This window comes from Erinaceus europaeus, chromosome 9 (genome assembly GCF_950295315.1).
Source record: "Erinaceus europaeus chromosome 9, mEriEur2.1, whole genome shotgun sequence".
Lineage (NCBI taxonomy): Eukaryota > Metazoa > Chordata > Mammalia > Eulipotyphla > Erinaceidae > Erinaceus > Erinaceus europaeus.
The window spans coordinates 102,221,177-102,245,779 of record NC_080170.1 but is presented as its reverse complement, the minus strand read 5'-3'; the positions used below and the strand labels follow the sequence as shown (position 1 = coordinate 102,245,779).

The following is a 24,603-nucleotide window of genomic DNA, read 5'->3' as shown; positions in this document are numbered from 1 at the left end:
AAATAACCCTGGAGGCAAAAATAAATAAAAATAAATTTTAAAAATTAAATAAATAAAAAGGAAAAGGAAAAAAGAGGGAGAGAGACACTTGCAGCAATGCTTCACCACTTATGAAGCTTCAGGCCTGCAGGTGGGGTCCAAAGGCTTGAATCTGGATCCTTGTGGACAGTAAATTGTGCACTCAACCAGATGCACCCCTGCTCAGCCCCTTAAATCTCTCCCCTTTATATGGACACTACTCATATTGGGGGCGGAGGTAGACAGCATAATGGTTGTGTAAAGAGACTCATGCCTGAGGTTCCAAAGTCCCAGGTTCAATTCTGCGTACTACATAAGCCAGAGTTGAGCAGTGTTCTGGTAAACACATAAATAAACAAACCACTAGTCATATTGAATTAGAGTCCGAGTCCACCTTAACAGCATCCTCTTAGCTAATTACATTTTCAACAACCCTCCATCTAAATAAGGGCACATTCTGAAAGAAAGGAGTTAGGACTTTAGCAACAACTGGCACTTGCTAGCTTACCCTCTCCTTCTACTGGGAGAGCTACTAGGATCACCTCCCTCCCCATTCTACAGGATGGATGAGGGAGGTTATGAGACTCAAGGGGTTCCCTACCACATGAGCTGGGGCACAGCAAGCCCCAGAGCACAGTGGTAATGGGTTACACCAGGCCTCCCTGGGAAGTAATGCCTCCTGCTGCCTCCAGCAATGCCCCCCACCCCAACCAAAGTCCAGGTGCAATTGCTCTTATCGGCTATGCTCCAGATCTCTGTAACCATCTCAGGGGCCATGGGGGCCCCCTGGCCCAGGCAGGAGATCTGAGTGGAAATGGGACTCGTCACTGATAACAGAAGTGCTGGCCCTGCTGGTTAGAGACAAGCTGAGGTCTGAATTCTGCAAAAAAAAGTTCTTCACCCTGCAGGCTGCTCAGCTGAGTGTCACTCAGACATGGAGTCCTCTCTCCTCTAGCAAGGATGACAAGAGCTGACAGCAGTCCCTGCCTGCAAATCTGCTTTGCTGTCAACCCTCCTAGTAGAGGGGTCCTTAGCCTCAAGGCAGAGAACAGGTGTGGCTCAAGAGTAGCAAAGTACAGGCTGACAAGAGCCACCTGTCCCAGCAACTGGGGCTCAGGGAACAGTCTGGTCTACTTATTTATTTCTTTCTGTCAAAGACTCCAACTCTGTGCAAGTACATAACCACGTACATGTGTGTACTTGACAGATGATGTGTATGCAAGTATAAGCGTGTGTATCCTTGCTTCTAACTTTCAATATTACTTTGTGCATGAATGTACAGAAAAAACTATTCAAATCCCTACTTTTCTTTTAATGATTTATTTATTAATGAGAGAGGGGAGGAGGGAGAATCAGAGCATCACTCTGGTACACACAAGTTCAGGGACTGAACTTGGGGCCTCATGTTTGAGAATCCAATGCAGTATCCACTGCACCATCTCCTGGTCCACCCTACTTTCTTTTTTAAAAGTACTTATTAAAAAATAAAATAATCATTTACTTTATGAAAGAGAGAGAGAGAGTACTCATCATATGTGGTTCTAGGGAATGAGCCTGGGATCCCACATGTCTCCATTAAGACACCTCTGCAGGTTGCAGAGACAAAGGATGCCTCCTGCACTGTTTGGTGGGAATGTAAACTGGTCCAACCCCTGTGGAGAGCAGTCTGGAGAACCCTCACAAGGCTAGAAATGGACCTTCCTTATGACCCAGTAATTCCTGTCCTAGGAATAGACCCTAAGGAGTTAAGCACACCCATCCAAAAAGATCTGTGTACACCTATGTTCACAGTAGCACAATTCATAATAGCCAAAACCTGGAAACAACCCAGGTGTCCAACAACAAATGAATGGCTGAGATAGTTGTGGCATATATACACAATGGAATACTACTCCGTTATTAAGAATAATAACCCGCCTTCTCCAACCCATCCTGGATGGAGCTAGAAGGAATTATGTTATGTGAGATAAAGCAGATGCAGAAAGATGAATATGAGATGATCCCACTCATAAACAGAAGTTGAGAAAGACAAACATAAAGGGAAACACAAAGCAATTGACTGAGTTTGGAGTACTGCACCAAAGTAAAAAGCTCTGGGGGGGGGGGGGGTAGATATTCAGCTCCACTATAAGGAGGCAGGGGAGGGACACAGTCCTTTGGCAGCGGGAATGGTGTTAATATGCACTCCTATTAACTTATAGTCTTATAAGCCACTATTTAATCAGTATGAGGGAGGGGAAAAGACACCTCTCCAGTCACTCAAGCTCCTGTTTTCTCTTGTTTGTGTGTATGGCCAGAAATGAAATTGCTAGGTCGTGCAATAATTCTATATTTAATTTTTAACAGTACATTGGTTCCAATTTCCCTACACCCTCACCAACACTATTTACCCTATCTCTTCCTCTCTGTTCCTCTCTATTCCTCTCCCTCTCTGTCTCCCTCTCTCTCTCTCTGTCTCTCTCTCTGTCTCTCTCTCTGTGTATGTGTTAGTTTGTCAGAAAAATCATGATGCATTTTTGCATAGAGAAAATACTTCATGTCTTTTCTGACAACCCAATCATAGCCATTCTTTTTTATTTTTATTTAATTTTTTAATATTTACTTATTTTCCCTTTTGTTGCCCTTATTGTTTTAGTTATTATTGTTGTTGTTATTGATGTTGTCGTTGAGTAGGACAGAGAGAAATGGGGAAGACAGAGAGGGGGAGAGAAAGATAGACACCTGCAGACCTGTTTCACTGCCTGTGAGGCGACTACCCGGCAAGTGGGGAGCTGGAGGCTCAAACCGGGATCCTTACGCTGGTCCTTGCGCTTTGCGCCACCTGCACTTAACCCACTGCGCTGCCACCCGACTCCCAATCATAGCCATTCTAATGGGTGTTAGCTGGGCTCTCACTGTGGTGTTGACTTGCCCTTGCCTAGGGATTGGTGATGCTGAGTTTCCTTCATTCAAATTGCTCTTCTTGCTCCACTGAAGGCTGTCATTTGAGACAATTTATCTCAAAATCTTCTTCTAGCCCATCCAGCTGCTAGGCCTGCTGCTACCCCAGAGATCTCTGTGGGAACACGAGGTGGAGGGAAAGAGACTGCAAAAAGAAACCTTGCCCACTTTGGAAGCTGACCTGGGGAACTTTGCTCTGGGATGTCAAACCTATTGATTATAAAATCCGGAAGGTACAGTTGAGCTGGAGTGGTTTCCGGATGGCTTCAATTCAGTCCATGTGCTTCTCTCAAGAAAGACAGACACCAGTGTGGGGAGGGCTTTGCCTGGGAGGAAGCAGCTGACACAGCACAGGATACCGGAAGTGGGCAGTGCCAGTCACTGGTTACCTTCAGGCCCCCAATTCCTTACCTTTTTACAGGGACAATATGCTGTCTGTGGACCACATGACCACCCAGGTCATTCAAGACATACACAACCCTTTCTGCTGACAGGGAAGACTGCAATCAAGCTTGAATCCCGAGGGTGGGTGAACTGGGTTGAGTTTATCATAGGTCTCCGTTCAGATGTTATCTCCATTATCACCCCCTCAAGGCCTTTCTGTTTTATTTCTTTATTATCTTCCTTTATCCCTAGGCCCAACCCCTGCCCTCAGCCTTCTCCCACCTCACCATGGGCATCAAATATATCTGATGGATCCTCACGTCTTTGTACAGTATGTGTGTCTTGGTGTGTGTGTGTATGTGTGTGTTGAACTAAAATGCATTGTCCTATCCAATAAATCTCATTCTCCTCTCTATCTTGTCTGAATATTGTTTTCAAAACTACTCCATATTCTTTCTTGTGTTTCTTTTCTTTTAATTATCTTTTTCTTTATTGGAGGGATTAATGATTTACAGTCAACAGTAAAATATAGTAGTTATGTAACATTTCTCAGTTTTCCATGTAACAATTCAACCCCCTCTAGGTCCTCTTCTGCCATCCTGTTCCAGGACCTGAACCGTCCCCCGCCCAGCCCCGGAGTCTTTTACTTTGATGCAGTACGGCAACTTCAGTCCAATTTCTGCTTTGTGTTTCTCCTTTTTTTCTTATTTTTCAACTTCTGTCTATGAGTGAGATCATCAATATGGATTCATTCTTCTCTTTCTTTTTTTAAAATTCATTTATTGGGGGATTAATTGTTTACAGTCAATAGCAAGATACAATAGTTTGTACATGCATAACATTTCCTAGTTTTCCACATAGCAACACAACCCCCACTACATCCTTCTCTTTCTGACTTATCTCACTATCATGATTCTTTCAAGCTCGATCCAAGATGAGGTGAAGAAAGTGAAATCAACATTCCATTGTGTATATATACTACAATTTACTCAGCCACTCATCTGTTTTTCTGTTTTTTTTTCTGGTGTTTTTTTTTTTTTTTGCCTCCAGGGTTATCGCTGGGGCTCAGTGCTAGTAGACAAGTCCACTTATTCCTGTGGCCGTTTTTTCCTTTTTTTTTTTTATTGGATAAGACAGAAAGAAATTGAGAGGGGAGGAGGAGGGAGAAAGAAAAACAGACACCTACAGACCTGCTTCTCTGCTTGTGAAGCTTCTCCCTACAGGTGGGGAGCAGGGGCTCAAACCCCAGTCTTTGTGCGGGTCCTTGTGCTTTGTACTATGTATGCCTAACCAGATGTGACACCGCCTGCCCCCCCCCCATGTGTTTCTATTTCACAATGATTATCTGGCTCTCTTCTCTGAGAGATGCATAGCAGGTAGCTTCATCTCTTGATATAACTTTCCTCTTAAGATCATTAACTGAGCTGCCGGGGAGATGGCTGAGTAGGCAGAGTGCAAGACTTGTATGGATGAGGCCCTGCTTTCAATGCCTAGCATCAAATGTGTCACAGCCATGAGCTGGTCTCTTTCTTTCCCTTTCATAAAATAAACGAATCTCTTATTTATTTATTTACTTGACAAAAACAGGAAAAGAGAGGGGCAGGGGAAATAGGGAAAGAGACAGAGAGACACCTGCAACCCTGCTTCACCACTTGGGAAGCTTTCCCCCTACAGGTGGAGACCAGGGGCTTGAACCTGGGTCCTTGTGCAATGTAATATGAGTGCTTAACTAGGTTTGCCACCGCCTTGTCCCTAAACGAAGTTTTAAAAAACTAAAATTGAGCCACTGGCTCCCCACCTACAGGGGAGTTGCTTCACAAGCAGTGAAGCAGGTCTGCAGGTGTCTATCTTTCTCTCCCTCACTCTGTCTTCTCCTTCTCTCTCCATTTCTCTTTCCTATCCAACAACAACAACAACAACAGCTGTGACAATAATAACAATAATAACTACAACAAGGGCAACAAAAATGGGAAAAATAGCCTCCAGGAGCAGTGGATTCGTAGTGCAGGCACCAAGCCTCAGTGATAACATGAGAGGCAAAAATAAATAAATAAATAAATAAACAAACAAACAAATAAATAAATAAATAAAAATAAAAATTGGAAGCTAAGAGAAAGCACAGTGAATAATGTGCTGGACTACAAAGATGAGGTCCTGTGTTTAATCCCTAGCATCGTATGTGCCAGAGTGATGCTTTCCCTCTCATTAATAAGTAAATAAATCTTAAAAAAAAAAAAAGAGAGAGGAGATAGCCTAATGGTTATACGAAAAGTCTCTCATGCCTGAGACTCCCAAGTCCCAGGTTCAATCCCCCACACCCTTAAGCCAGAGATGACCAGGGCTCTGGTAGAAAATAGGGGGGGAAAAAAGGGGGGGGAGGACCAGGTAGTGGCGCACCTGGTTGAGCACACATGCTACAGTGCTCAAGGATCCAGGTTCGAGCCCCCGGTACCCACCTGCAGAGGGAAAGCTTTGCAAGTGGTGAATCGGGGCTGCAGGTGTCTCTCTTTCTCTGTCCCTCTCTATCTCCCCTGCCCTCTCGATTTCTGGCTGTCTCTATCCAATAAATAAAGATAAAAAAATTAAAAAAGAAAATAGGGGGGAAAAAGCAAAGATCATTGAGTAAGTCAAATCAGTGGCACCTTCATTTTTTAAAAAACTATCCAATTGCAATTATTGAGCTATTTATGTTTGTAGCTCTGTCCATTGCTACTTTAGGTATTCTAAGACCATTATTAGATTCATATATGCTTGTGACTTTCTACCTCTTTGACAATATGCTGGTTTTTACATTTGTTTCTGTTAGGTAGTAATACTGCCCTTTTTCTTTGGTTGATATTTGCCTGATATGTCTTTTTTCTGTTTCTTTTCAGTCTTTATCACATTCTTAAATTTATTCTTTGCAGATGTAAGACCAAGAATTTCCATCTATTTACTATTGTGAATATTACAATTAGTGATTATTGTAAGTTAGAAGGAAATAGATAATCATTGGAAAATTTCACCCATGTGTGCAAGACAAGGAAATAAAACTGATAAATAGACAATCAAAATAAAAGCAAACCAGTGTCGACTGGGGAAGATGGTTCAACTGGTATATGCCTGCAGTATCTGGCTTGACCCCCAGCACTGCATGTATCTGAGTGATGCCCTTCTCTGTTTTTCTTTAAAGATTTTATTTGTTTATTTATTTGGTTTTTTTGTTTGTTCATGAAGAATGATAGGAGGAGAGAGAAAAAAAACAGCTATCATTCAGGTACATGTGCTGCCAGGGATTGAACTCGGGACCTCATGCTTGAGAGTTTTGTACTTTTTCCACTGTGCCACCTCCTGGACCCTATCTATCTCTATCTCTATCTCTATCTCTATCTCTCTGTGTATGTCTCATGTGAAACTGTCTCATATATGTAGTAAGTAAAATGTCTTAAAAATGAAATAAACCGGGGAGGTTGCGCCGCGGGGGTCAGAGCCGCTTTGCTGGAATTGCTGCGATTGGAAGTCCAGGTCCACCGCAGCCATGTCTATTATGTCCTATAACGAAGGGGACGTCATGGCCATGAAGAGGAAGGACTATGTGGCCATCGCCGCCAACAGACGCTTCGGGATCCAAACCCAGATGGTGACTATGGATTTCCAGAAGATCTTTCCCATGGGGTGCCGACTGTACATCAGCCTGGCCAGGCTTGCCACGGACGTCCAGACCATTGCCCAGCGTCTCAAATTCCGACTAAACTTGTGTGAACTGAAGGAAGGTCGGCAGATCAAGCTTTATACCCTCATGAGCATGGTGGCCAATCTCTTGTATGAGAAGCGGTTTGGCCCATACTACACTGAGCCAGTCATTGCTGGGTTGAACCCCAAGACCTTTAAGCCCTTAATTTGCTCTCTGGACCTCATCAGCTGCCCCATGGTGACTGACGACTTTGTGGTTAGTGGCACCTGCTCCGAGCAAATGTACGGGATGTGTGAATCCCTTTGGGAGCCCAACATGGATCCAGAACACTTGTTTGAAACCATTTCACAAGCCATGCCGAACGCTGTGGACTGCTACACAGTGTCAGGCATGGGAGTCATGACTCACGTCATCAAGAAGGACAAAATCACCACCAGGACACTGAAGCCTCGAATGGACTAACCTAATCCAAGAAACCACTTTTTCTTTTTTCTTTTTTTTTTAAATAAAAGCCTTTCTTTCAATAAATAAATAAATTAAATAAACCAGTGGTCTGGGAGATAACATAGCAGTTTATACAAAGGACTTTCATGTCCCTTCATGTCTCTGCTTGGTGCATCCTGTGAGTACCCATTCACTGGGGAAACTGACGATCCTTCCTAGCCGACTGAATCCACATGGATCCCAGTCACTTTCAAAGCCAGCAACAAGCAGCTCCTGACAGCTTTCAACCTGACGCTGTTGACTGGCTACGGAAGAAGGGCAAACGCTAGAAGAAGAACCAGTTTCAACCCCTGGCACCACCATAAGCTAGAACTATGGTCAATATATATATTAGTGAATATCAGTGACATCAGAACTAACGTTACCTAAGGGGAGTCAATCTTGCAAATATTGATTAAGAAAATAAATAAATAAAAGCCGTCCAAGATAGTGTGTCTATTTTTGCCATGCTTAGAAGCTGGGTTGGAACTTAACTCCTACTGCACTGGGAGAAGCTTTGGTGCTGTGTTGTCTTTCAGAATTCTTTCCTTTTGTTTCTCTCTCTGTCCTTTCTGGAAAAGCTGGCTTACAGCAGTGAAGCCCTAGTAATAACAAAAACAAATAAGCAAAACAGAACAAAAGTAACCATGAACCTAGGATTATAAACCCTGTGAAACTATCTTCCAAGATTAAGGTAGCATATGGTAAATGATTTTTTTATCATCAAAAAATCTGCACTGTAATTGGGTACATAATCTTAGAAGAGTGGTCTTAAATAAAAGAAGTCTGAGCTGTTCCATGGCAGGAGTATATAGAAACCAAATAAACAAAGTCCTTAAAAACACAAGTAGAGGGGGCTAGGCAGTAGCACAGCAGTTTAAGCACACATGGCACAAAGCGCAAGGGCCGGTGTAAGGATCCCAGTTCGAGGCCCCAGTTCCCCACCTGCAGGGGGTCACTTCGCAAGCGGTGAAACAGGTTTGCAAGTGTCTCTCTTTCTCTCCTTCTCTCTGTCTTCCCCTCCTCTCTCGATTTCTCTCTGTCCTATCTAATAACAACAGCTATGACAACAATAACAACTACAACAAGGGCAACAAAACGGGAAAAATAGCCTCCAGGAGTAGTGGATTCATGTGCAGGCACCGAGCCCCAGCGATAACTATGGAGGCAAAAAAAAAAAAAAAAAATTAGAGGAGGCCAGGTGGTGATACACCTGGTAAAACAAATGTTACAATGTGCCAGAACCTGGGTTCAAACACCTGGTCCCCACTTGGAATTGGGGAAGTTTCACAGATAGTGAAGCAGAGCTACAAGTGTATTTTTCTCCCTCTATCTCCCCTGCCCCTTTCAATTTCCCTCTGTCTCCTTACAAAAATAAAAAGATAGGGAGCTGGGCGCTAACACAGAGGGTTAAGCGCACGTGGTGCAAAGCGCAAGGACCAGTGTAAAGATCCCGGTTTGAGCCTCCAGCTCCCCACCTGCAGGGGAGTCACTTCACAGGTCTGCAGGTGTCTGTCTTTCTCTCCTCCTCTCTGTCTTCCCCTCCTCTCTCCATTTCTCTCTGTCCTATCCAACAATGACGACATCAATAACAACAATAATAACTAGTACAACAACAATGAAACAAGGGCAACAAAAGGGAAAATAAATAAATAAATAAATAAATAAATAAATAAATAAATAAGTAAATAAAATGTTAAGGGAGGAAAGAAGACGGAAACAAAGGCCAGGTGGTGGCACACCCAGTTAAGTGCACACTGTACTAAGCACAAGGATTCAGGTTTAAGCCCCTGCTCCCGGCGTGCAGGGAGTAGCTTCACAAGAAGTGAAACAGGTCTGTGCTCACTCTCTCTCTCTCTCTCTCTATCTCTCTCTCTATCTCTCCCTCCTCTCTCAATTTCACTCTGTCCAATCTGGTAAAATGGAAAAAAAAATGGCCTGAGAGGAAGGAAGGAAGGAAGGAAGGAAGGAAGGAAGGAAGGAAGGAAGGAAGAAGTAGTGCTTAGAGAAATAGCACAACTGCCAGTGTGCCTGAAACTCCTGTTTCTTTTCCTTTTTAAGTATTTATTTCATTTTTGTTGCCCTTGCTTTTATTGTTATAATTATTGTTGTTATTGTTGTTGATGTCATCATTATTGGATAGGACAGAGGGAAACGGAGAGAAAGGGGAAGACAGAGAGGGAGCAAGAAAGATAGACACCTGCAGACCTGCTTCACCGCCTGTGAAGCGACTCCCCTGCAGGTGGGGAGCCAGGGGTTGGAACCCGGATCCTTATGCCGGTCCTTGCACTTTGCGCCACCTGTGCTTAACCCACCGCGCTACCACCTGACTCCTGAGACTCCTGTTTCTATCCCCAGCACTGCATGTATCAGAATAATGCCCTGGCTTCTCTCTCACTGTTTTATGTGAAAGTCTCTATCTCCTATGAAGTAAAATAAAATCCTTAACAAATAAGTAGTTGCCTTGGAGGTGGTGCAGTTGGTAGGAGGCAGAATGTGGGATTTTCAAGCATGAGTTCTCACTACTGCCTGTGCCAGAGTGATGCTCTGATCTTCTCCCCCTCTCCCCACCACCACACATACACACCCACTAATAAACAAAGAAATATAAAAATAAATAGGTAAAAGGGGGCTGAGTGGTGATGCACCTGTTTAAGCAGATATATTACTAAGCACAAGGACCTGGGTTTGAGCCCCCACTTCCCATCTGCAGGGGGTTGCTCACAAGTGGTGAAGCAAGTCTGCAGGTGTCTCTCTTTCTCTCCCTCTCTCTACTTACCCTCCTTTCTCAATTTCTCTCTGTCCTATCCAGTTAAAAAAAAAAGTAAAAGGACCGGAGAGATTATTCACAGAGGATAGGGGTGATAGCATAAAGGTTAAGCGAAAGACTTTCATGCCTGAGGTTCTGAAGTCCCAGATTCAGTCCCCTGCACCACCATAAACCAGAGCTATGCTCTGTGAGAGGGGAAAAAAGAAAAAAAAAAAGAAAAGAAAAGAAAAGAAAGGAAGGAAGGAAGAAAGAAAAAAAGAAAAGAAAAGAAAAGAAAAGAAAAGAAAAGAAAAGGGAGTCGGGCTGTAGCGCAGCGGGTTAAGCGCAGGTGGCGCAAAGCACAAGGACCGGCATAAGGATCCCGGTTCGAACCCCGGCTCCCCACCTGCAGGGGAGTCGCTTCACAGGCGGTGAAGCAGGTCTGCAGGTGTCTGTCTTTCTCTCCTCCTCTCTGTCTTCCCCTCCTCTCTCCGTTTCTTTCTGTCCTATCCAACAATGATGACAACAACAATAATAACTACAACAATAAAACAACAAGGGCAACAAAAGGGAATAAATAAATAAAATAAAATATTAAAAAAAAAAAAAGAAAGAAAAGGAGAAAGAAAGAAAGAGAGAGAGAAAGAAAACAGTTCACAAGTTAGGGCACCTACCTCCTCATGTACAAAGTCCAGGTTCAAGCCCCAGCACTATATGGGGGTGTTATGATGGCACTGGAGGTAAATAGTGATGCTGTGGTATGTCTCCCCCTATGTCTGTCTCTATCTTTTTGTCTCTCTCAGAATGAAAAAGTGAGCCTTGAGTGGTGAAGTCATACATGTCTGAATCCACAGCAATAAAAAATAAATAATTTTCTTATATTTATTGATTTTGCCTTTTGTTGCCCTTGTTTTTTTTATTGTTGTTGTAATTGTTATTGTTATTGATGTAGTCATTGTTAGAACAGAGAGAAATGGAGAGAGGAGGGGAAGACAGAGGGGGAGAGAAAGACAGACACCTGCAGACCTGCTTCACCGTCTGTGAAGCGACTCCCCTGCAGGTGGGGAGCCGGGGGCTCGAACCGGGATCCTTGAGACAGTCCTTGTGCTTTGCGTCATGTGCACTTAACCCGCTGCACTACCGCCCGACTCCCAAAAAATAAATAATTTTAAAGAAGAGATATGTCAGTGAGGCTATTTATATATATTTTTTGTATTTATTTGTTTTCCCTTTTGTTGTTTTTAATTGTTGTTGTAGTTATTGTTGTTGCTATTGATGTCATCATTGTTGGACAGGACAGAGAGAAATGGAGAGAGGAGGGGAAGACAGAGAGGGGGAGAGAAAGACAGACACCTGCAGACCTGCTTCACCGCCTGTGAAGCGACTTCCCTGCAGGTGGGGAGCCAGGGGCTCGAACTGGGATCCTTACAGCAATCCTTGCATTTCGCGCCACATGCGCTTAACTCGCAGCACTACTGCCCGACTCCCTATTTTTTTCTTAAATAAGCATTTGTTAGTGGAAGACAGAGATGAAAAGAACCAGAGCATCACTCTGGCACATGGGATACCAGATGCTGAACTTGGGACTTGATGCTTTAGAGTTCAAGTCTTTATCAACTGCACTACCTCCCAGGTCGCCAATATGTCAGTGAGTTTAACATTATCTTGGGATGTATCTGTTGATAAAGTATCTTTATTTTTTCCTGATTCTTTTTTTGTTTAATATTTATTTATTTATTATTGGACAGAGACGGAGAGAAAATGAGAGGGGAGGAGGAGACAGAGACACCTATAGTCCTGCTTCACCACTTATGAAGATTCCGCACTGTAGGGAGGAGCCAGGGACTTGAACCTGGCTCTCGCACACTATAATGTATGAATTTAACCAGGTGCACCACTGCCTGGCCTCTCTTTCTTGAGTCTTGATCTCGCCATAGGTTATGGTCTGTTGCCATAATCTGTATTTATGTTTGTTTGTTTTCCAGAGCACTGATCAACTCAGGCTTCTGCTAATGTCAGGGATTGGACTTGAGACCTGTAGTTTTATTTCTGTTGTTGCTGAGAAATGTAATTGTCCGTTGCACTACTGTTATCACTATTATCACTTGTTACATATGAGAGAGCTTCATTTGAGGCAGAGCGAAGGAGAGGGGGAACAAGGCAGAGAGAGGGTCATCCTGATATATGAAGTCAGGGATCAAACTGGGAACCTCCAGCTTGAAAGTTCACTGCTTGAGCTATTTCCCCAGGACTACTTGTCCATTCTTTGCAAACAGCTTGCCCTGTCTCTCTGGCTGTCCTACAACTATTATATTTGATCTTTGTGTCTAGGTGTGAACTTATTTAAATTCATCCTCCTAATTATGTTTTTGTAATATATAGTTCCTGAATGCCTCAGGAAACTCCCAATGATTTTTATAATAAAATACAGGATTTTAATACTATAGTAAACGAAATATAACATCTATAACTTATTTTTAAGATTTATGTGTTTATTTATAAAAGAGAGAATCAGAACATCTTTGTGGCATGTGTGATGTTGGGGATCAAACCTAGAACCTCTTTTTTTTTTTTTTTGCCCCCGACAGTTACTGCTGGGGCTCAGTGCCTGCACCATGAATCCACTGCTCCTGGAGGCCATTCCCCCTGCCCTTGTTGCCCTTGTTGTAGCCTTGTGGTTATTATTGTTATTATTGACGTCGTTCGTTGGTGGCTAGAACAGAGAGAAATGGAGAGAGGAGGGGAAGACAGAGAGGGGGAGAGAAAGACAGAGACCTGCAGATCTGCCTCACTGCCGTGAAGCGACTCCCCTGCAGGTGGGGAGCTGAGGCTTGAACAGGGATCCTTATGGTCCTTGCGCTTTGAGCCACGTGTGCTCAACCCGCTACCACCACCCTAGAACCTCATTCTTTTTTTTATTTTTTTATTTTATTTTTTTTTATTTAAGAAAGGATTAATTAACAAAAACATAGGGTAGGAGGGGTACAACTCCACACAATTCCCCCCGCCCAATCTCCATATCCCACCCCCTCCCCCGATAGCTTTCCCATTCTCTATCCCTCTGGGAGCATGGACCCAGTAGAACCTCATTCTGTTTTTTATATTTTCTTTTGTTGCCCTTGTTGTTTTTCATTGTTGTTGTAGTTATTATTGTTGTTGTTATCGATGTCTTCGTTGTTACATAAGACAGAGAGAAATAGAGAGAGGAGGAAAAGACAGAAAGGGGGAGAGAAAGACAGACAGCTGTATACCTGCTTCACTGCCCCTGAAGTGACTCCCCTGCAGGTGGGGAGAGAGGGGCTCGAACCCCAATCCTTATGCTGGTCCCTGTGCTTTGCACCACGTGCTCTTAACCCACTGCGCTACCGCCCAACTCCCAAACCTCATTCTTCTAAATCCAGAGTTTTACTACAGAGTCACTGTACTACCTCCCAGAGAACTATAATGTTTTTAAATATTATTCTTATCTTTTATTTGTTTGCTTTTGGATAGAGACAGAGAATTTGAGAGGTAATGGGGAGATAAAGAGAGGAGAGATACAGAAAGACATCTGTAACTATTTCACCACTTGTCAAAGTTTCCCATTTACATGTGGGGGCCTGGGCTTGAACCCAGGACCTTGAGCACTAAAATATGTTTGCTCAACCAGGTGCACCACCACCCAGCCTCATTCTTATTTTAGGTAGCACGTTTAGGTGAAAAGTAGATCCTCAAACTTAGTGAATTTGTTATAACATTGATGTGAAAAAAATTCATGGTATGCATTAAATGAAATGGCCTACTTTAGAGATTATGTGGGGACCTCTTTTGTTATATATTGTTTGGCTTAAATTTTCCATTTCTAAGAACCTACCTATGATGTTAAGTCAAGACTTAATGGTATTTCTGAAAAGGCAGTAAGTACACAGCATATAAAATTGGGAACGTCTTCCTTTATCCTCTGTTCATGAACTGTTCGACCTAGAGGCAACTTCTGTGTGTTGGTTTCTTCCCCCTTTATATTATTTTGCACAATTTATTACCTATTTTATGTTTTCCTCATTGTCTTAAAGAAGTTCTTTAGGAGCCAGAAGGTGGTGTACCCAGTGGAGTATACATGCTATGCACAAGGACCTGAGTTCAAGCCCCTCCTGGTCCCCACCTGCAAGGGTGAAGCTTGGTAGAGCAGTGCTAAAGGTATTTCTCTTTCTCATTCTCTCTCTCTCTCTCTCTCTCTCTCTCTCTTTCTCTCTCCCTCTCTCCCTCTATCTCCCTCCCTCCCTCCCTCTCCCTCCTCCTCCCATCTTTCTCCCTAGTTCTGTCTCTATCATAAAACAAGTAAGAGGAGAGGGAGTAATGTCCTCTGGGAGTGGTGGAGTCATGTGCCGTCAGCCCTGGTGGCAAACATTAGTAAATACAATTTAAATAAAAGGTCTTTCTAGGCTTTGGATATTTGTCCTCTGTTGGCTGTCTACATACCAAGCCACTTCTTCCCACAGTAAAGGCTGTCTTCATCTTATTTATATAATTTAGTATAGCCAAGATTTAAAATCTCAATGTGGTTGAAAATATTGATAACATTAATAATGTCCCTTTGGATTCTTTTTTATTATATATTTATTATTTTAAGATGCTCTTTAAAATATTTTATTTATTATTTACTTATTATTATAAGTGAAATTGAGAAGGTTGGAGCAGACAGAGAGAGGGAAAGAGACAGAGAGACACCTGCAACCCTGCTTCACCACTTGTGAAGCTTTCCCCCTGCAGGTGGGGACCAGGGGCTTGAACCTGGGTCCTTGCACACTGTAATGTGTGTGCTTAAGCAGGTGTGCCACTGCCTAGACCCATATATTTATTTTTTTAATATTTGTTTATTTATCTCAGATAGAGACAGAGAGAAATTGAGAGGGGAGGGGAGAATAAGAGGAAGAGAGACAGACACCTGCATCACTGTTTGATCACTTGTGAATGTTCCCCCCTTCTGATGAGAACCAGGGACTTGAACCTGGGTCCTTGTAATTGTAATGCCTGTGCTGAACCAGGTGCACCACCACACCCTCACCTTTGAACTCTTTAAATTCTTGAAAGTCTAGCGGTAGCACAGCGGGTTAAGCGCATGTGGCGCAAAGCATAAGGACCAGCGTAAGGATCCTGGTTCGAGCCCCCTGCTCCCCACCTGCAGGGGAGCCACTTAACAAGTGGTGAAGCAGGTCTGCAAGTGTCTATCTTTCCCCCTCTCCATCTACCCCGCCTCTCTCCATTTTTCTCTGTCCTATCCAACGGTGACATCAGTAACAACAATAATAACTACACCAATAAAACAACAAGGGCAACAAAAGGGAATAAATAAATATTTTAAATAAATAAATAAATTTCTATATAAGCCTTGACTAAGAAATATATTAAATATGCAAATATAAAAAAGCCACCCAAAAGTGCCCCTTCAGCAAGAAAGTGTTCCTTCAGCAGAACCAAGCTTATGGTATGAGAAATCCCAAGACCCATTTAGCTAGAGAAGCATAAACAAAAAACTTCTGTCAGACAAATATGAGGCTTTGTTTCATTCTAGATCAGACAAGTGGGGTTCTTTGCCTGAAGACCACCTGGCCCAGGAAGCTATGGGCCCTGCAGCACCACCCAGTCTTCAGGTGAGCCACTTCCTTAAGGTTACCAGTCAATTCTGTTAATGATCTAAGATCTTTCCAGTGTTTCTCAACTTCTTTCCCAATGCTAGGGGGCCCACAACCAGCTTCCCTCGTGAGGTAATAAGGGAAAGGAAAGCAGGGGACAGAAGGTCAGGGTCATCTGGGCCTTTGAGGTATGTCCTTTGAGTTTCTTAGGAAATGAATTCCTGTACTTAGTAAGGAAATCTGTTCTAGTGCAAATGAGAGACTCCTGGTTCTTCTTCTCCTTCTCCTTCTCCTTCTCCTTCTTCTTTCTTCCTACCTTCTTCTTCTTCTTCTTCTTCTTCTTCTATCTTCTTTCTTCTTCCTTCTTTTTCTTTTCTTTTTTTTTATATTTATTTATTTATTTATTTATTCTCTTTTGTTGCCCTTGTTGTTTTATTGTTGTAGTTGTTGTTGATCTCGTTGTTGTTGGATAGGACAGAGAGAAATGGAGAGAGGAGGGGAAGACAAAGAAGGGGAGAGAAAGACTTTCACTTGCAGACCTGTTTCACTGCTTGTGAAGCGACTCCCCTGCAGGTGGGGAGCCGGGGGGCTCGAACCAAGATCCTTACACTGGTCCTTGTGCTTAGCGCCACCTGCGCTTAACCCGCTGTGCTACCGCCCGACTCCCTCTTCCTTCTTTTTCTTCTCCTTCTCCTCCTCCTTCTTCTTCTCCTCCTCCTCTTTCTTCTTCTTCTCCTCCTCCTTCTACTACTACTGCAACTACTACTACTTTTCCTTCTCCTTCTCCTTCTTCTTCTCCCTCTTCCTCTTCTTTTTCATTATCATTTTCAGTTCCTCCTACTCTTGGCTGTTTCTTTTTGACTTGTGTCAGTTAAATTTGGTTCATTATTTTTTATCTTACAGGATTTTATTTAGTTATTTGTTAAGGAGAATGGGGAGAACCAGAGCATCCCTCTGACACATGGGATATGGGGATTAAACTCAGAACCTTATGCTTGAGAGTCCAGTGCTCTATACACTGCATTTCAAGAGAGTGTTGACCGGCTTCTTGGAGAACAATGAATTGAAAGACTGAACCTGAAGGGGGGAGATACTCAGCAGTAGAGCACAGGACTTTGCTTGCATAACTTCCCAGATTTGATTTCTGAAACCACAAAGGCCAGAACTGAGCAGTGATCTCAAAATGAAATACCTGAAATAAATCTATATATAAAAAAAGCCGAATCATAAAGATAAAAGGGCCTTTCTTTGCATGGTCAAATCCAGAAGTTCTCAGTAGGGATTGTTTCCAGAAAGAAACCCATCACAGCTCCTGGTTTGTTTGTTTTTTTGGCTGGGCTGGGGGTGGGGGTACTGTTCCAGATGTTATATAAAACCACCTAACAAATCTAGACCCACTCTATGGACCCAGCAGCTGAAGGCTTTAGGAAGCCTGGACTGTGTCTCTGATGTGGATGCCTGAGGTGCCCTAGTGTGCCCACCCATTAGCTGTCCAGACTACTCTGTAAAGATTTGGACTCAATAGCCCATCCATGCCGAGAAGAGAGAGCTAGATAGACAACATTCGAGTTAAGGGTAGAGGCAGAGACAAGAGAAATAAAACAGTAGTCTGGGGATCCTGGGAGTCCCAGAACTAAATCTTTGGTGCCACCCAGTGGTCAGAACAAGGAAATTGAGCTTTGTTCATTAATTATGATGATGACAAAAATAGAAAACAAGTCTGGACTTGCTCCTCACTTCATGGTGGGAATAGAAGCTTTACACAAACGAATATTTACTGGTATTGTGGTTGATGGTAATAAATACTTACTCAGTGTACTACAGATTTATTAATCTACTTTTTCTTTTAAAGATTTGTTTAGAGAGAGAAAGAACTAGGGAAATCCGTGGTAGCGCAGCGGGTTAAGCGCACGTGGTACGAAGCGCAAGGACCCGGGAAGGATCTCGGTTTGAGAACCTGGCTTCCTACCTACAGGGGAATCGCTTCACAGACAGTGAAGCAGGTTTGTAGGTGTTTTTCTCTCCCCGTTTTCCCTTCCTCTCTCCATTTCTCTCTGTCCTATCCAATAACGACTACAACAATAAAACAAGGACAACAAAAGGGAATAATTTTTTAAAAATATTTATTTTCCCCTTTTGTTGCCCTTGTTGTTTTTCTTTTTCTTTTTTTTCCCAAGAATTTATTTATTTATTCATGAGAAAGATAGGAGGAGAGAAAGAACCAGACATCACTCTGGTACATGTGCTGCCAGGGATGGAACTCGGGACTTCATGGTTGAGAATCCAATGCTTTATCCACTGTGCCACCTCCCGGACCACGGGAGTAAATATTTTTTTAAAAAGAAGAACTAGAGGGAGTCGGCTGGTAGCGCAACGGGTTAAGCGCATGTGGCGCAAAGCACAAGGACCAGCGTAAGAATCCAGGTTCGAGCCCCGGCTGCCCACCTACAGAGGGATCGCTTCACAGGCGGTGAAGCAGGTCTGCAGCTGTCTGTCTTTCTCTCCTCCTCTCTGTCTTCCCCTCCTCTCTCCATTTCTTTCTGTCCTATCCAACAACGACGACATCAATAACAACAACAGTAATAACTACAACAATAAAAAACAATGGGAGTCAGGTGGTAGTCCAGCTGGTTAAGCACACCTGGTGCAAAGCGCAAGGAACCGCATAAGGATCCCGGTTCGAGCCGGCTCCCCACCTGCAGGGGAGTCGTTTCACAGGTGGTGAAGCAGGTCTGCAGGTGTCTATCTTTCTCTCCCTTTCTCTGTCTTCCCCTCCTCTCTCCATTTCTCTCTGTCCTATCCGACAATGACGACATCAACAACAACGATAACTACAGCAACTAAAAAAAAAAAGGGCAACAAAAGGAAATAAATAAATATTTAAAAAAGAACTAGAGCATCATTCTGACACTCGTGATGCTGAGACTGAACTCAGGACCTCCTATTTGCAAGTCTAGAGCTCCAGCTGCTGCACAGCCTTCCAGCTGACCAGATTTTTAAAGACTATTTGTTGATTTATGATAGGGAAGAGCACCAGAGTATCACCGTGGCATATATGATGCTGGGAATCTAACTTGGGACCTCCTACTTGCAAATCTAATGCTTTTTTTTAATAAGATGGATGTTTACTTTTTTAATATGTATTTTACATATTCATTAATGAGAAAGATAGGAGGAGAAAGAGAATGAACCAGACATCGCCCTGGTACATGTGCTGCTGGGGATTGAACTCAGGACCTCACGCTTGAGAGTCTAATGCTTTATCCACTGCACCACCTCCTGGACCACACAAATCTAATGCTTTTATCCACTACACACTCTCCCTGGCTGCTTATTTATTTGTATGAGAGAGAAAAACCACAGCACTGCTCAACTCTGGCATATGTGGAGACAGAAGGAATCTAGGACCTCACACATGCAAGTCCTGTGCTCTACTGCTGAGTCACCACCTCCCTGACCCCAATATACTATGAACTATTCTGAGAGGGAGGGAGGGAGATATTCCCATTTTCAAGGTGATAAAAATGAGGTTCAGAGGACTTGAGTGAGTACTGCAAGATTATACAAATGAGCAAGGCAAACCCAGGTTTGAGCTCAGAGTCTGAGTGAGAGCAAAACTATCCATATCCCATGGCATCCCTTCCTGTTTTAGGGAGAAGATGAGGCTTTGAGCTGGAGTTTCAAGCCCTGATCCAAATGCACACACTTCAGTGCCTGAGCACTTCCTGTCCCACAGACGTAGATGATATGCACTAAAGAAAGGCACTGGATTTATCTGTTTGTTTTTAATTGAGCTTTGCTCAGCTCTGGCTTATGGTGGCTCAGAGAATTGAATTTGGGACTTTAGAGCCTCAGGCATGAAAGTCTTTCAGCATGACCTTTATTATGCTATACTCGCACACCTACTACTGAGGTCACAGTCTTTAGAAACTGTACTAAGTGCTCACCTCAGCAGCAATTATATCAATACTAAAGTTGGACTGATTTAAAGAAAATCAGTATGGCCCCTGTGCAAGAATGACACAAATTTCTGAAGCATTCTAAATTTATATATTTTAGATCTAGGGCTGGGGAGACAGCATAATGGCTCTGCAAAAGACTTTTATTATTATTTTTATTATTATTATTGTTATTGTTATTTATCTATTTTCCCCTTTTTTGCCCTTGTTTTTTTATTTTTGTTGTACTTATTGTTGCTATTATTGATGTCATCATTGTTGGATAGGACAGAGAGAAATGGAGAGAGGAGGGGAAGACAGAGGGGGGAGAGAAATATAGACACCTGCAGACCTGCTTTACTGCTTGTAAAGTGACTCCCCTGCAGGTGGGGAGCTGGGGGTTCAAACCGGGATCCTTATGCCAGTCCTTGCGCTTTGCGCTGCAAAAGACTTTCATGCCTGAGGCTCCAAGGTCCCAAGTTCAGTCCTCAGCACTACCATATGCCAAAGCTGAGCAGTGTTCTAGTGTCTCTCTCTGTGTCTTTCTCTCTGTATCTTTTTCATTAAAATAATAAAAATAACATATTAGGTATAAAATTTTAATGTTATGCTAAATAAAGAACATTAATCAAATAATTCAGCTTATGTAATGTTCACTCTGGGGAAAATGCTCTGTACAAAAGCTTATCAGAAATGTTGTAATTCTGATTAAATGCTTTGATTCAAATCTTCCATGAAAGTGACAGAGTACTTTTTTTAAATATTTATTTATTTATTTATTTATTTATTGGATAGAGACAGCCAGAAATCCAGGGGGAAGGAGGTGGTAGAAGAGAGAGACAGAGAGACACCTGCAGCCCTGCTTCACCACTCATGAAGCTTTCCCCCCTGCAGGTGGGGACCGGGGGCTCAAACCTGGATCCTTGTGCACTGGGATGTGTGCGCTCAACCAGGTGCGCCACCACCCAGCCCCGACAGAGTACTTTGTACTCATACCCAAATGGTAAGGTTCAAGTACTACCTCCTATGATACCCTGGCAGCTTCCTCTCATCCTGTGAGACAAGCTACCAAGAGAAAAATCTATCCTGTGGGAGTCAGGTGGTAGCACAGTGGGTTAAGCGCACGTGGCACAAAGCCCACGTGGCACAAAGCCCAAGGACCTGAGTAAGGATCCCGGGTCAAGCCCCCAGCTCCCCACCTGAGGGAGGTTGCTTCACAAGCAGTGAAGCAGGTCTACAGGTATCTATCTTTCTCTCCCTCTCTCTGTCTTCCCCTCCTCTCTCCATTTCTCTCTGTCCTATCCAACAATAACTACAACAACAATGAAAAAAAAAAACTAGGACAACAAAAGGGAAAATAAATAAATTAATTTTTTAAAAAAAGCTACTCTGTTAGATAAACGAAGGAAAAGGCAAATTAGGCAGGCACTGTGCTAAGTGAAAGAAACCAGGTACAAAAGACCACACCCTCGATGGTTCAATTTGTAAAAAATTTTAGGGAAGGCAAAGTGTACTGCTTGAAAATCAGAGGGGTTGTTGTTTGTGACTAGGAAAGGCAGGAGGAGATGAAACATACACTACTTCAATGGAGGGAAAGGCTTTTTTTTTATTTCTTTATTGGGGAATTAATGCTTTACATTCGACAGTAAATACAAGTTTGTACATGGATAACATTTCTCAGTTTTCCATATAACAATACAACCCCCACTAGATCCTCTGTCATCCTTTCTTGGACTTGTATTCTCCCCCTCCCCAAAAGCTTTTCTGAGTAATAAAAATGTACTATATTTTGATCTAGACAACAGTAGCCTCGTGTTTTCACTTATCAAAGTTTCCTGCATCAGTCTTCACAGCTAGTTCCGCCGGAAGAGCCTTGTCTACCACTCTGGTTCATACATTGGTGGTGCACTGGCACCAGTGGAAGCTCCAGTACTGTGATGTCTTTCCATTTCTGTCTCTCAAAGGTCTCCATCTCTGCCTGAAGGAACAAAGCAGCCTGGAGAAGTGAAATGATGCATAAGATCCCAGATTTAAATGTTTAAATTACGAAAAATGTAATCTCCCATATTCCTTAAAATTTCTGGCATTTAAATAACTTCTTATATTTGTTTTCTTTTTCTTTTTATCAGAGCACTGATTAGCTCTGCCTTACGGTAGTATGGGGGTTTGAATCTAGGGCCTTGGTTCCTCAGGCATGAGAGTCTTTTTGCATAACTATGTGCCATCTCCTCCGTACATTTCAAAAGTGTCCTGAAAAAATGAGAGCTGCAGTGGAACATGGAAAACACAGGTGAAGGGATTCCGCTCAGGACCTTCCAGATCACTCAGGATTTGGAAAAGGGGGAGGCTCCCTTCTTTGCCAGGTCAGCCTAGGCCGGTAGGCTTTAAGGGAGCATGCCCGCCCCTCCAGTGGGTAGTGTCGCAAAGGTGAGTCACCGGCCTCTATCCAGATACCCGGACATAGGGACATCCCACTCAGACCACGAGCCCCACCCTCCCTGCCTGACTTGAAGAGCTCCGCCCCTAAGCGGGCGGGAGGCGGGGCTTCCAGTGCGCCTGCGCCCTTGCCCAGTCCACTGCGGCAGGGTCACCCCCTCCAAGGGCTGTGCTGACGTCACGCCCCAGTATCTGCGTCCAAGCGTCACTGAAGGGAGCCTGTGCTCGCAGGCACACAATGACCCCTTCAGCCCCTGAACGCAGAAGGGGGGCGGTGCCCGCTGCTGGACTCCGGGCTTGCAGTGCGCTGTGGGGGCGATAGCTTCCCTCTCGGGCGTCGCTTCTGCGACAAACCAGCTGAACCGCGAGGTGGAGCCTCTGTCCTCCCAGACGGTCCTTCCATGCCGCAGAGCTCATCTCAACCGGGGCAGGTTCCCACACACACACACTTAGAACTCAGGAATGTTTATTTTGAGTGACAAAAGAAGCGTGAAGGGAGTCGGGCTGTAGCGCAGCGGGTTAAGCGCAGGTGGCGCAAAGCACAAGGACTGGCATAAGGATCCCGGTTCGAACCCGGCTCCCCACCTGCAGGGGAGTCGCTTCACAGGCGGTGAAGCAGGTCTGCAGGTGTCTATCTTTCTCTCCCCCTCTCTGTCTTCCCCTCCTCTCTCCATTTCTCTCTGTCCTATCCAACAATGACAACAACAATAATAACTACAACAATAAAACAACAAGGGCAACAAAAGGGAATAAATAAATTAAATAAAATATTTTTTAAAAAAAGCGTGAACTGGAGATGCTCCATTTGATTGTCCCTGTTACTCAAAAGGAGTCTCACCCAGCATGGCTGCAAAGAGGGATGGGGGGTGAGCTGGAATGCAGAGAGGGGGCCTGTCACTGTCCCACGTGTCCACCCCACAGGGGACACCAAGATGCTCCGTAAGGTATTCACAACCCCACCCTCTCAGCGATCTGAGTGGGAATTTGTCCCATTCTAAGGACCCCTCTGCTCCCCGCAGGGCCCACCACAAAGTCTGTTCAAGGTGAGTCATCTGAACAAAAGAGTTGGCAGGAATCCAGGATGGAGAGGAGAAAAGGTAGCAAGGACAAAAGTGTTGCCATTCCTTCCTTTTTGATCGTTGCCGACAGGCCAGCAGGTGCTAGAGACTGAGGAGGTGGGCTATGAACACACACACACACACACACACACACACACACACACATTGTTTCCGGCAATTTTCTCTTAACCAAGGTGAAACAGCTCTGAGCCTGGACTGCCGCAACCCAGGGGAGATCCCAGACTCCATATGGCTTTTTCTTGAGTACAGAGCACTTGGACCATGGCTACTTTGAATGAAAGCTTTGGGCCCAGAGGCCTAGGCTGGACTCCTGCAAGACACCTACCTGCTCTTGATGGTTCTGTATCTTTACTGAACCTAACTTTCCCCATCTGTAAAATGGGGGGAATACAAGAGAGTTGGGAGGTAGCTCAGCGGGTTAAGCACACGTGGCGCAAAGCGCAAGGCCCAGCGTAAGTATCCCAGTTCTAGCCCCCGGCTCCCCCCACCTGTAGAGGACTCTCTTCACAAGCAGTGAGGCAGGTCTGCAGGTGTCTATCTCTCCGCCTCTCTGTCTTCCCCTCCTCTCTCCATTTCTCTCTGTCCTATCTAACAATGACAACATCAATAACAACAACAATAATAACTACAACAATTTAAACAACAACAACAAGGGCAACAAAAGGGAAAATAAATAAATTTTAAAAGCCCTGTGTTAAAAAAAAACAATTAGAATACAAAGCTACTTCCCAGGGTGCCTGTAACAATCAAGTCTGAAAATGCTGTGAAGCGCTGAGCACAAAGCCTGTGGACACAGGTCTGTGCTACTCTACCAGAGAGGAAACTCCACTCTCAGATCTTGAGAGATGCACCCATGGCCAAGCCTGTCCTCTCAAGGATGCAAGGTAGTCTCCTTCCCGTGCATTCCCTGAGAGCACAGATTCACTAAGGCCATCCCAAGCAACCTTGTGGACAAGTACTACCTAGAAGAGTGATCAGTGGCTCTCAGGGATTCGGCAAACGCTAGAAGAAGAAGAAGGGATTTGGCATGGGACACACAATATAGCAAGAGCAGGTGCAGCTTTCCTTAAGCAGAGAATACCTCTCACTGTTCCTTCTCAGACTTTATTATTCAACCCCATTGACCACCCCGCACATACACACTTGCTTTAGAAAGCTGAGAGTCACTATCAAAATTAACACTTCAGTGGGCAAAGGAAATAGCACAGTGGTTTACACAACAGACACTCATGCTTCAGGTACAAAGGGCCCACCCAGGTGTAATCCTCACTACCACCTCGCTAAACCAGGA

At 43.9% G+C, this 24,603-nt stretch overlaps 1 protein-coding gene and 1 pseudogene across 1 annotated transcript; both read left to right on the top strand.

Annotated features, from left to right (window-relative positions):
• The first annotated feature begins 6,791 nt into the window (after positions 1-6,791).
• On the top strand, positions 6,792-7,540 carry LOC103108492 (proteasome subunit beta type-3-like). The gene has a single exon (XM_060197016.1). The coding sequence runs from the start codon at positions 6,860-6,862 to the stop codon at positions 7,475-7,477; it is 618 nt and encodes a 205-aa protein (XP_060052999.1). The 5' UTR covers positions 6,792-6,859; the 3' UTR covers positions 7,478-7,540.
• Positions 7,541-19,816: 12,276 nt separating this feature from the next.
• On the top strand, positions 19,817-19,909 carry LOC132540582 (U6 spliceosomal RNA; annotated as a pseudogene).
• Positions 19,910-24,603: the final 4,694 nt, after the last annotated feature.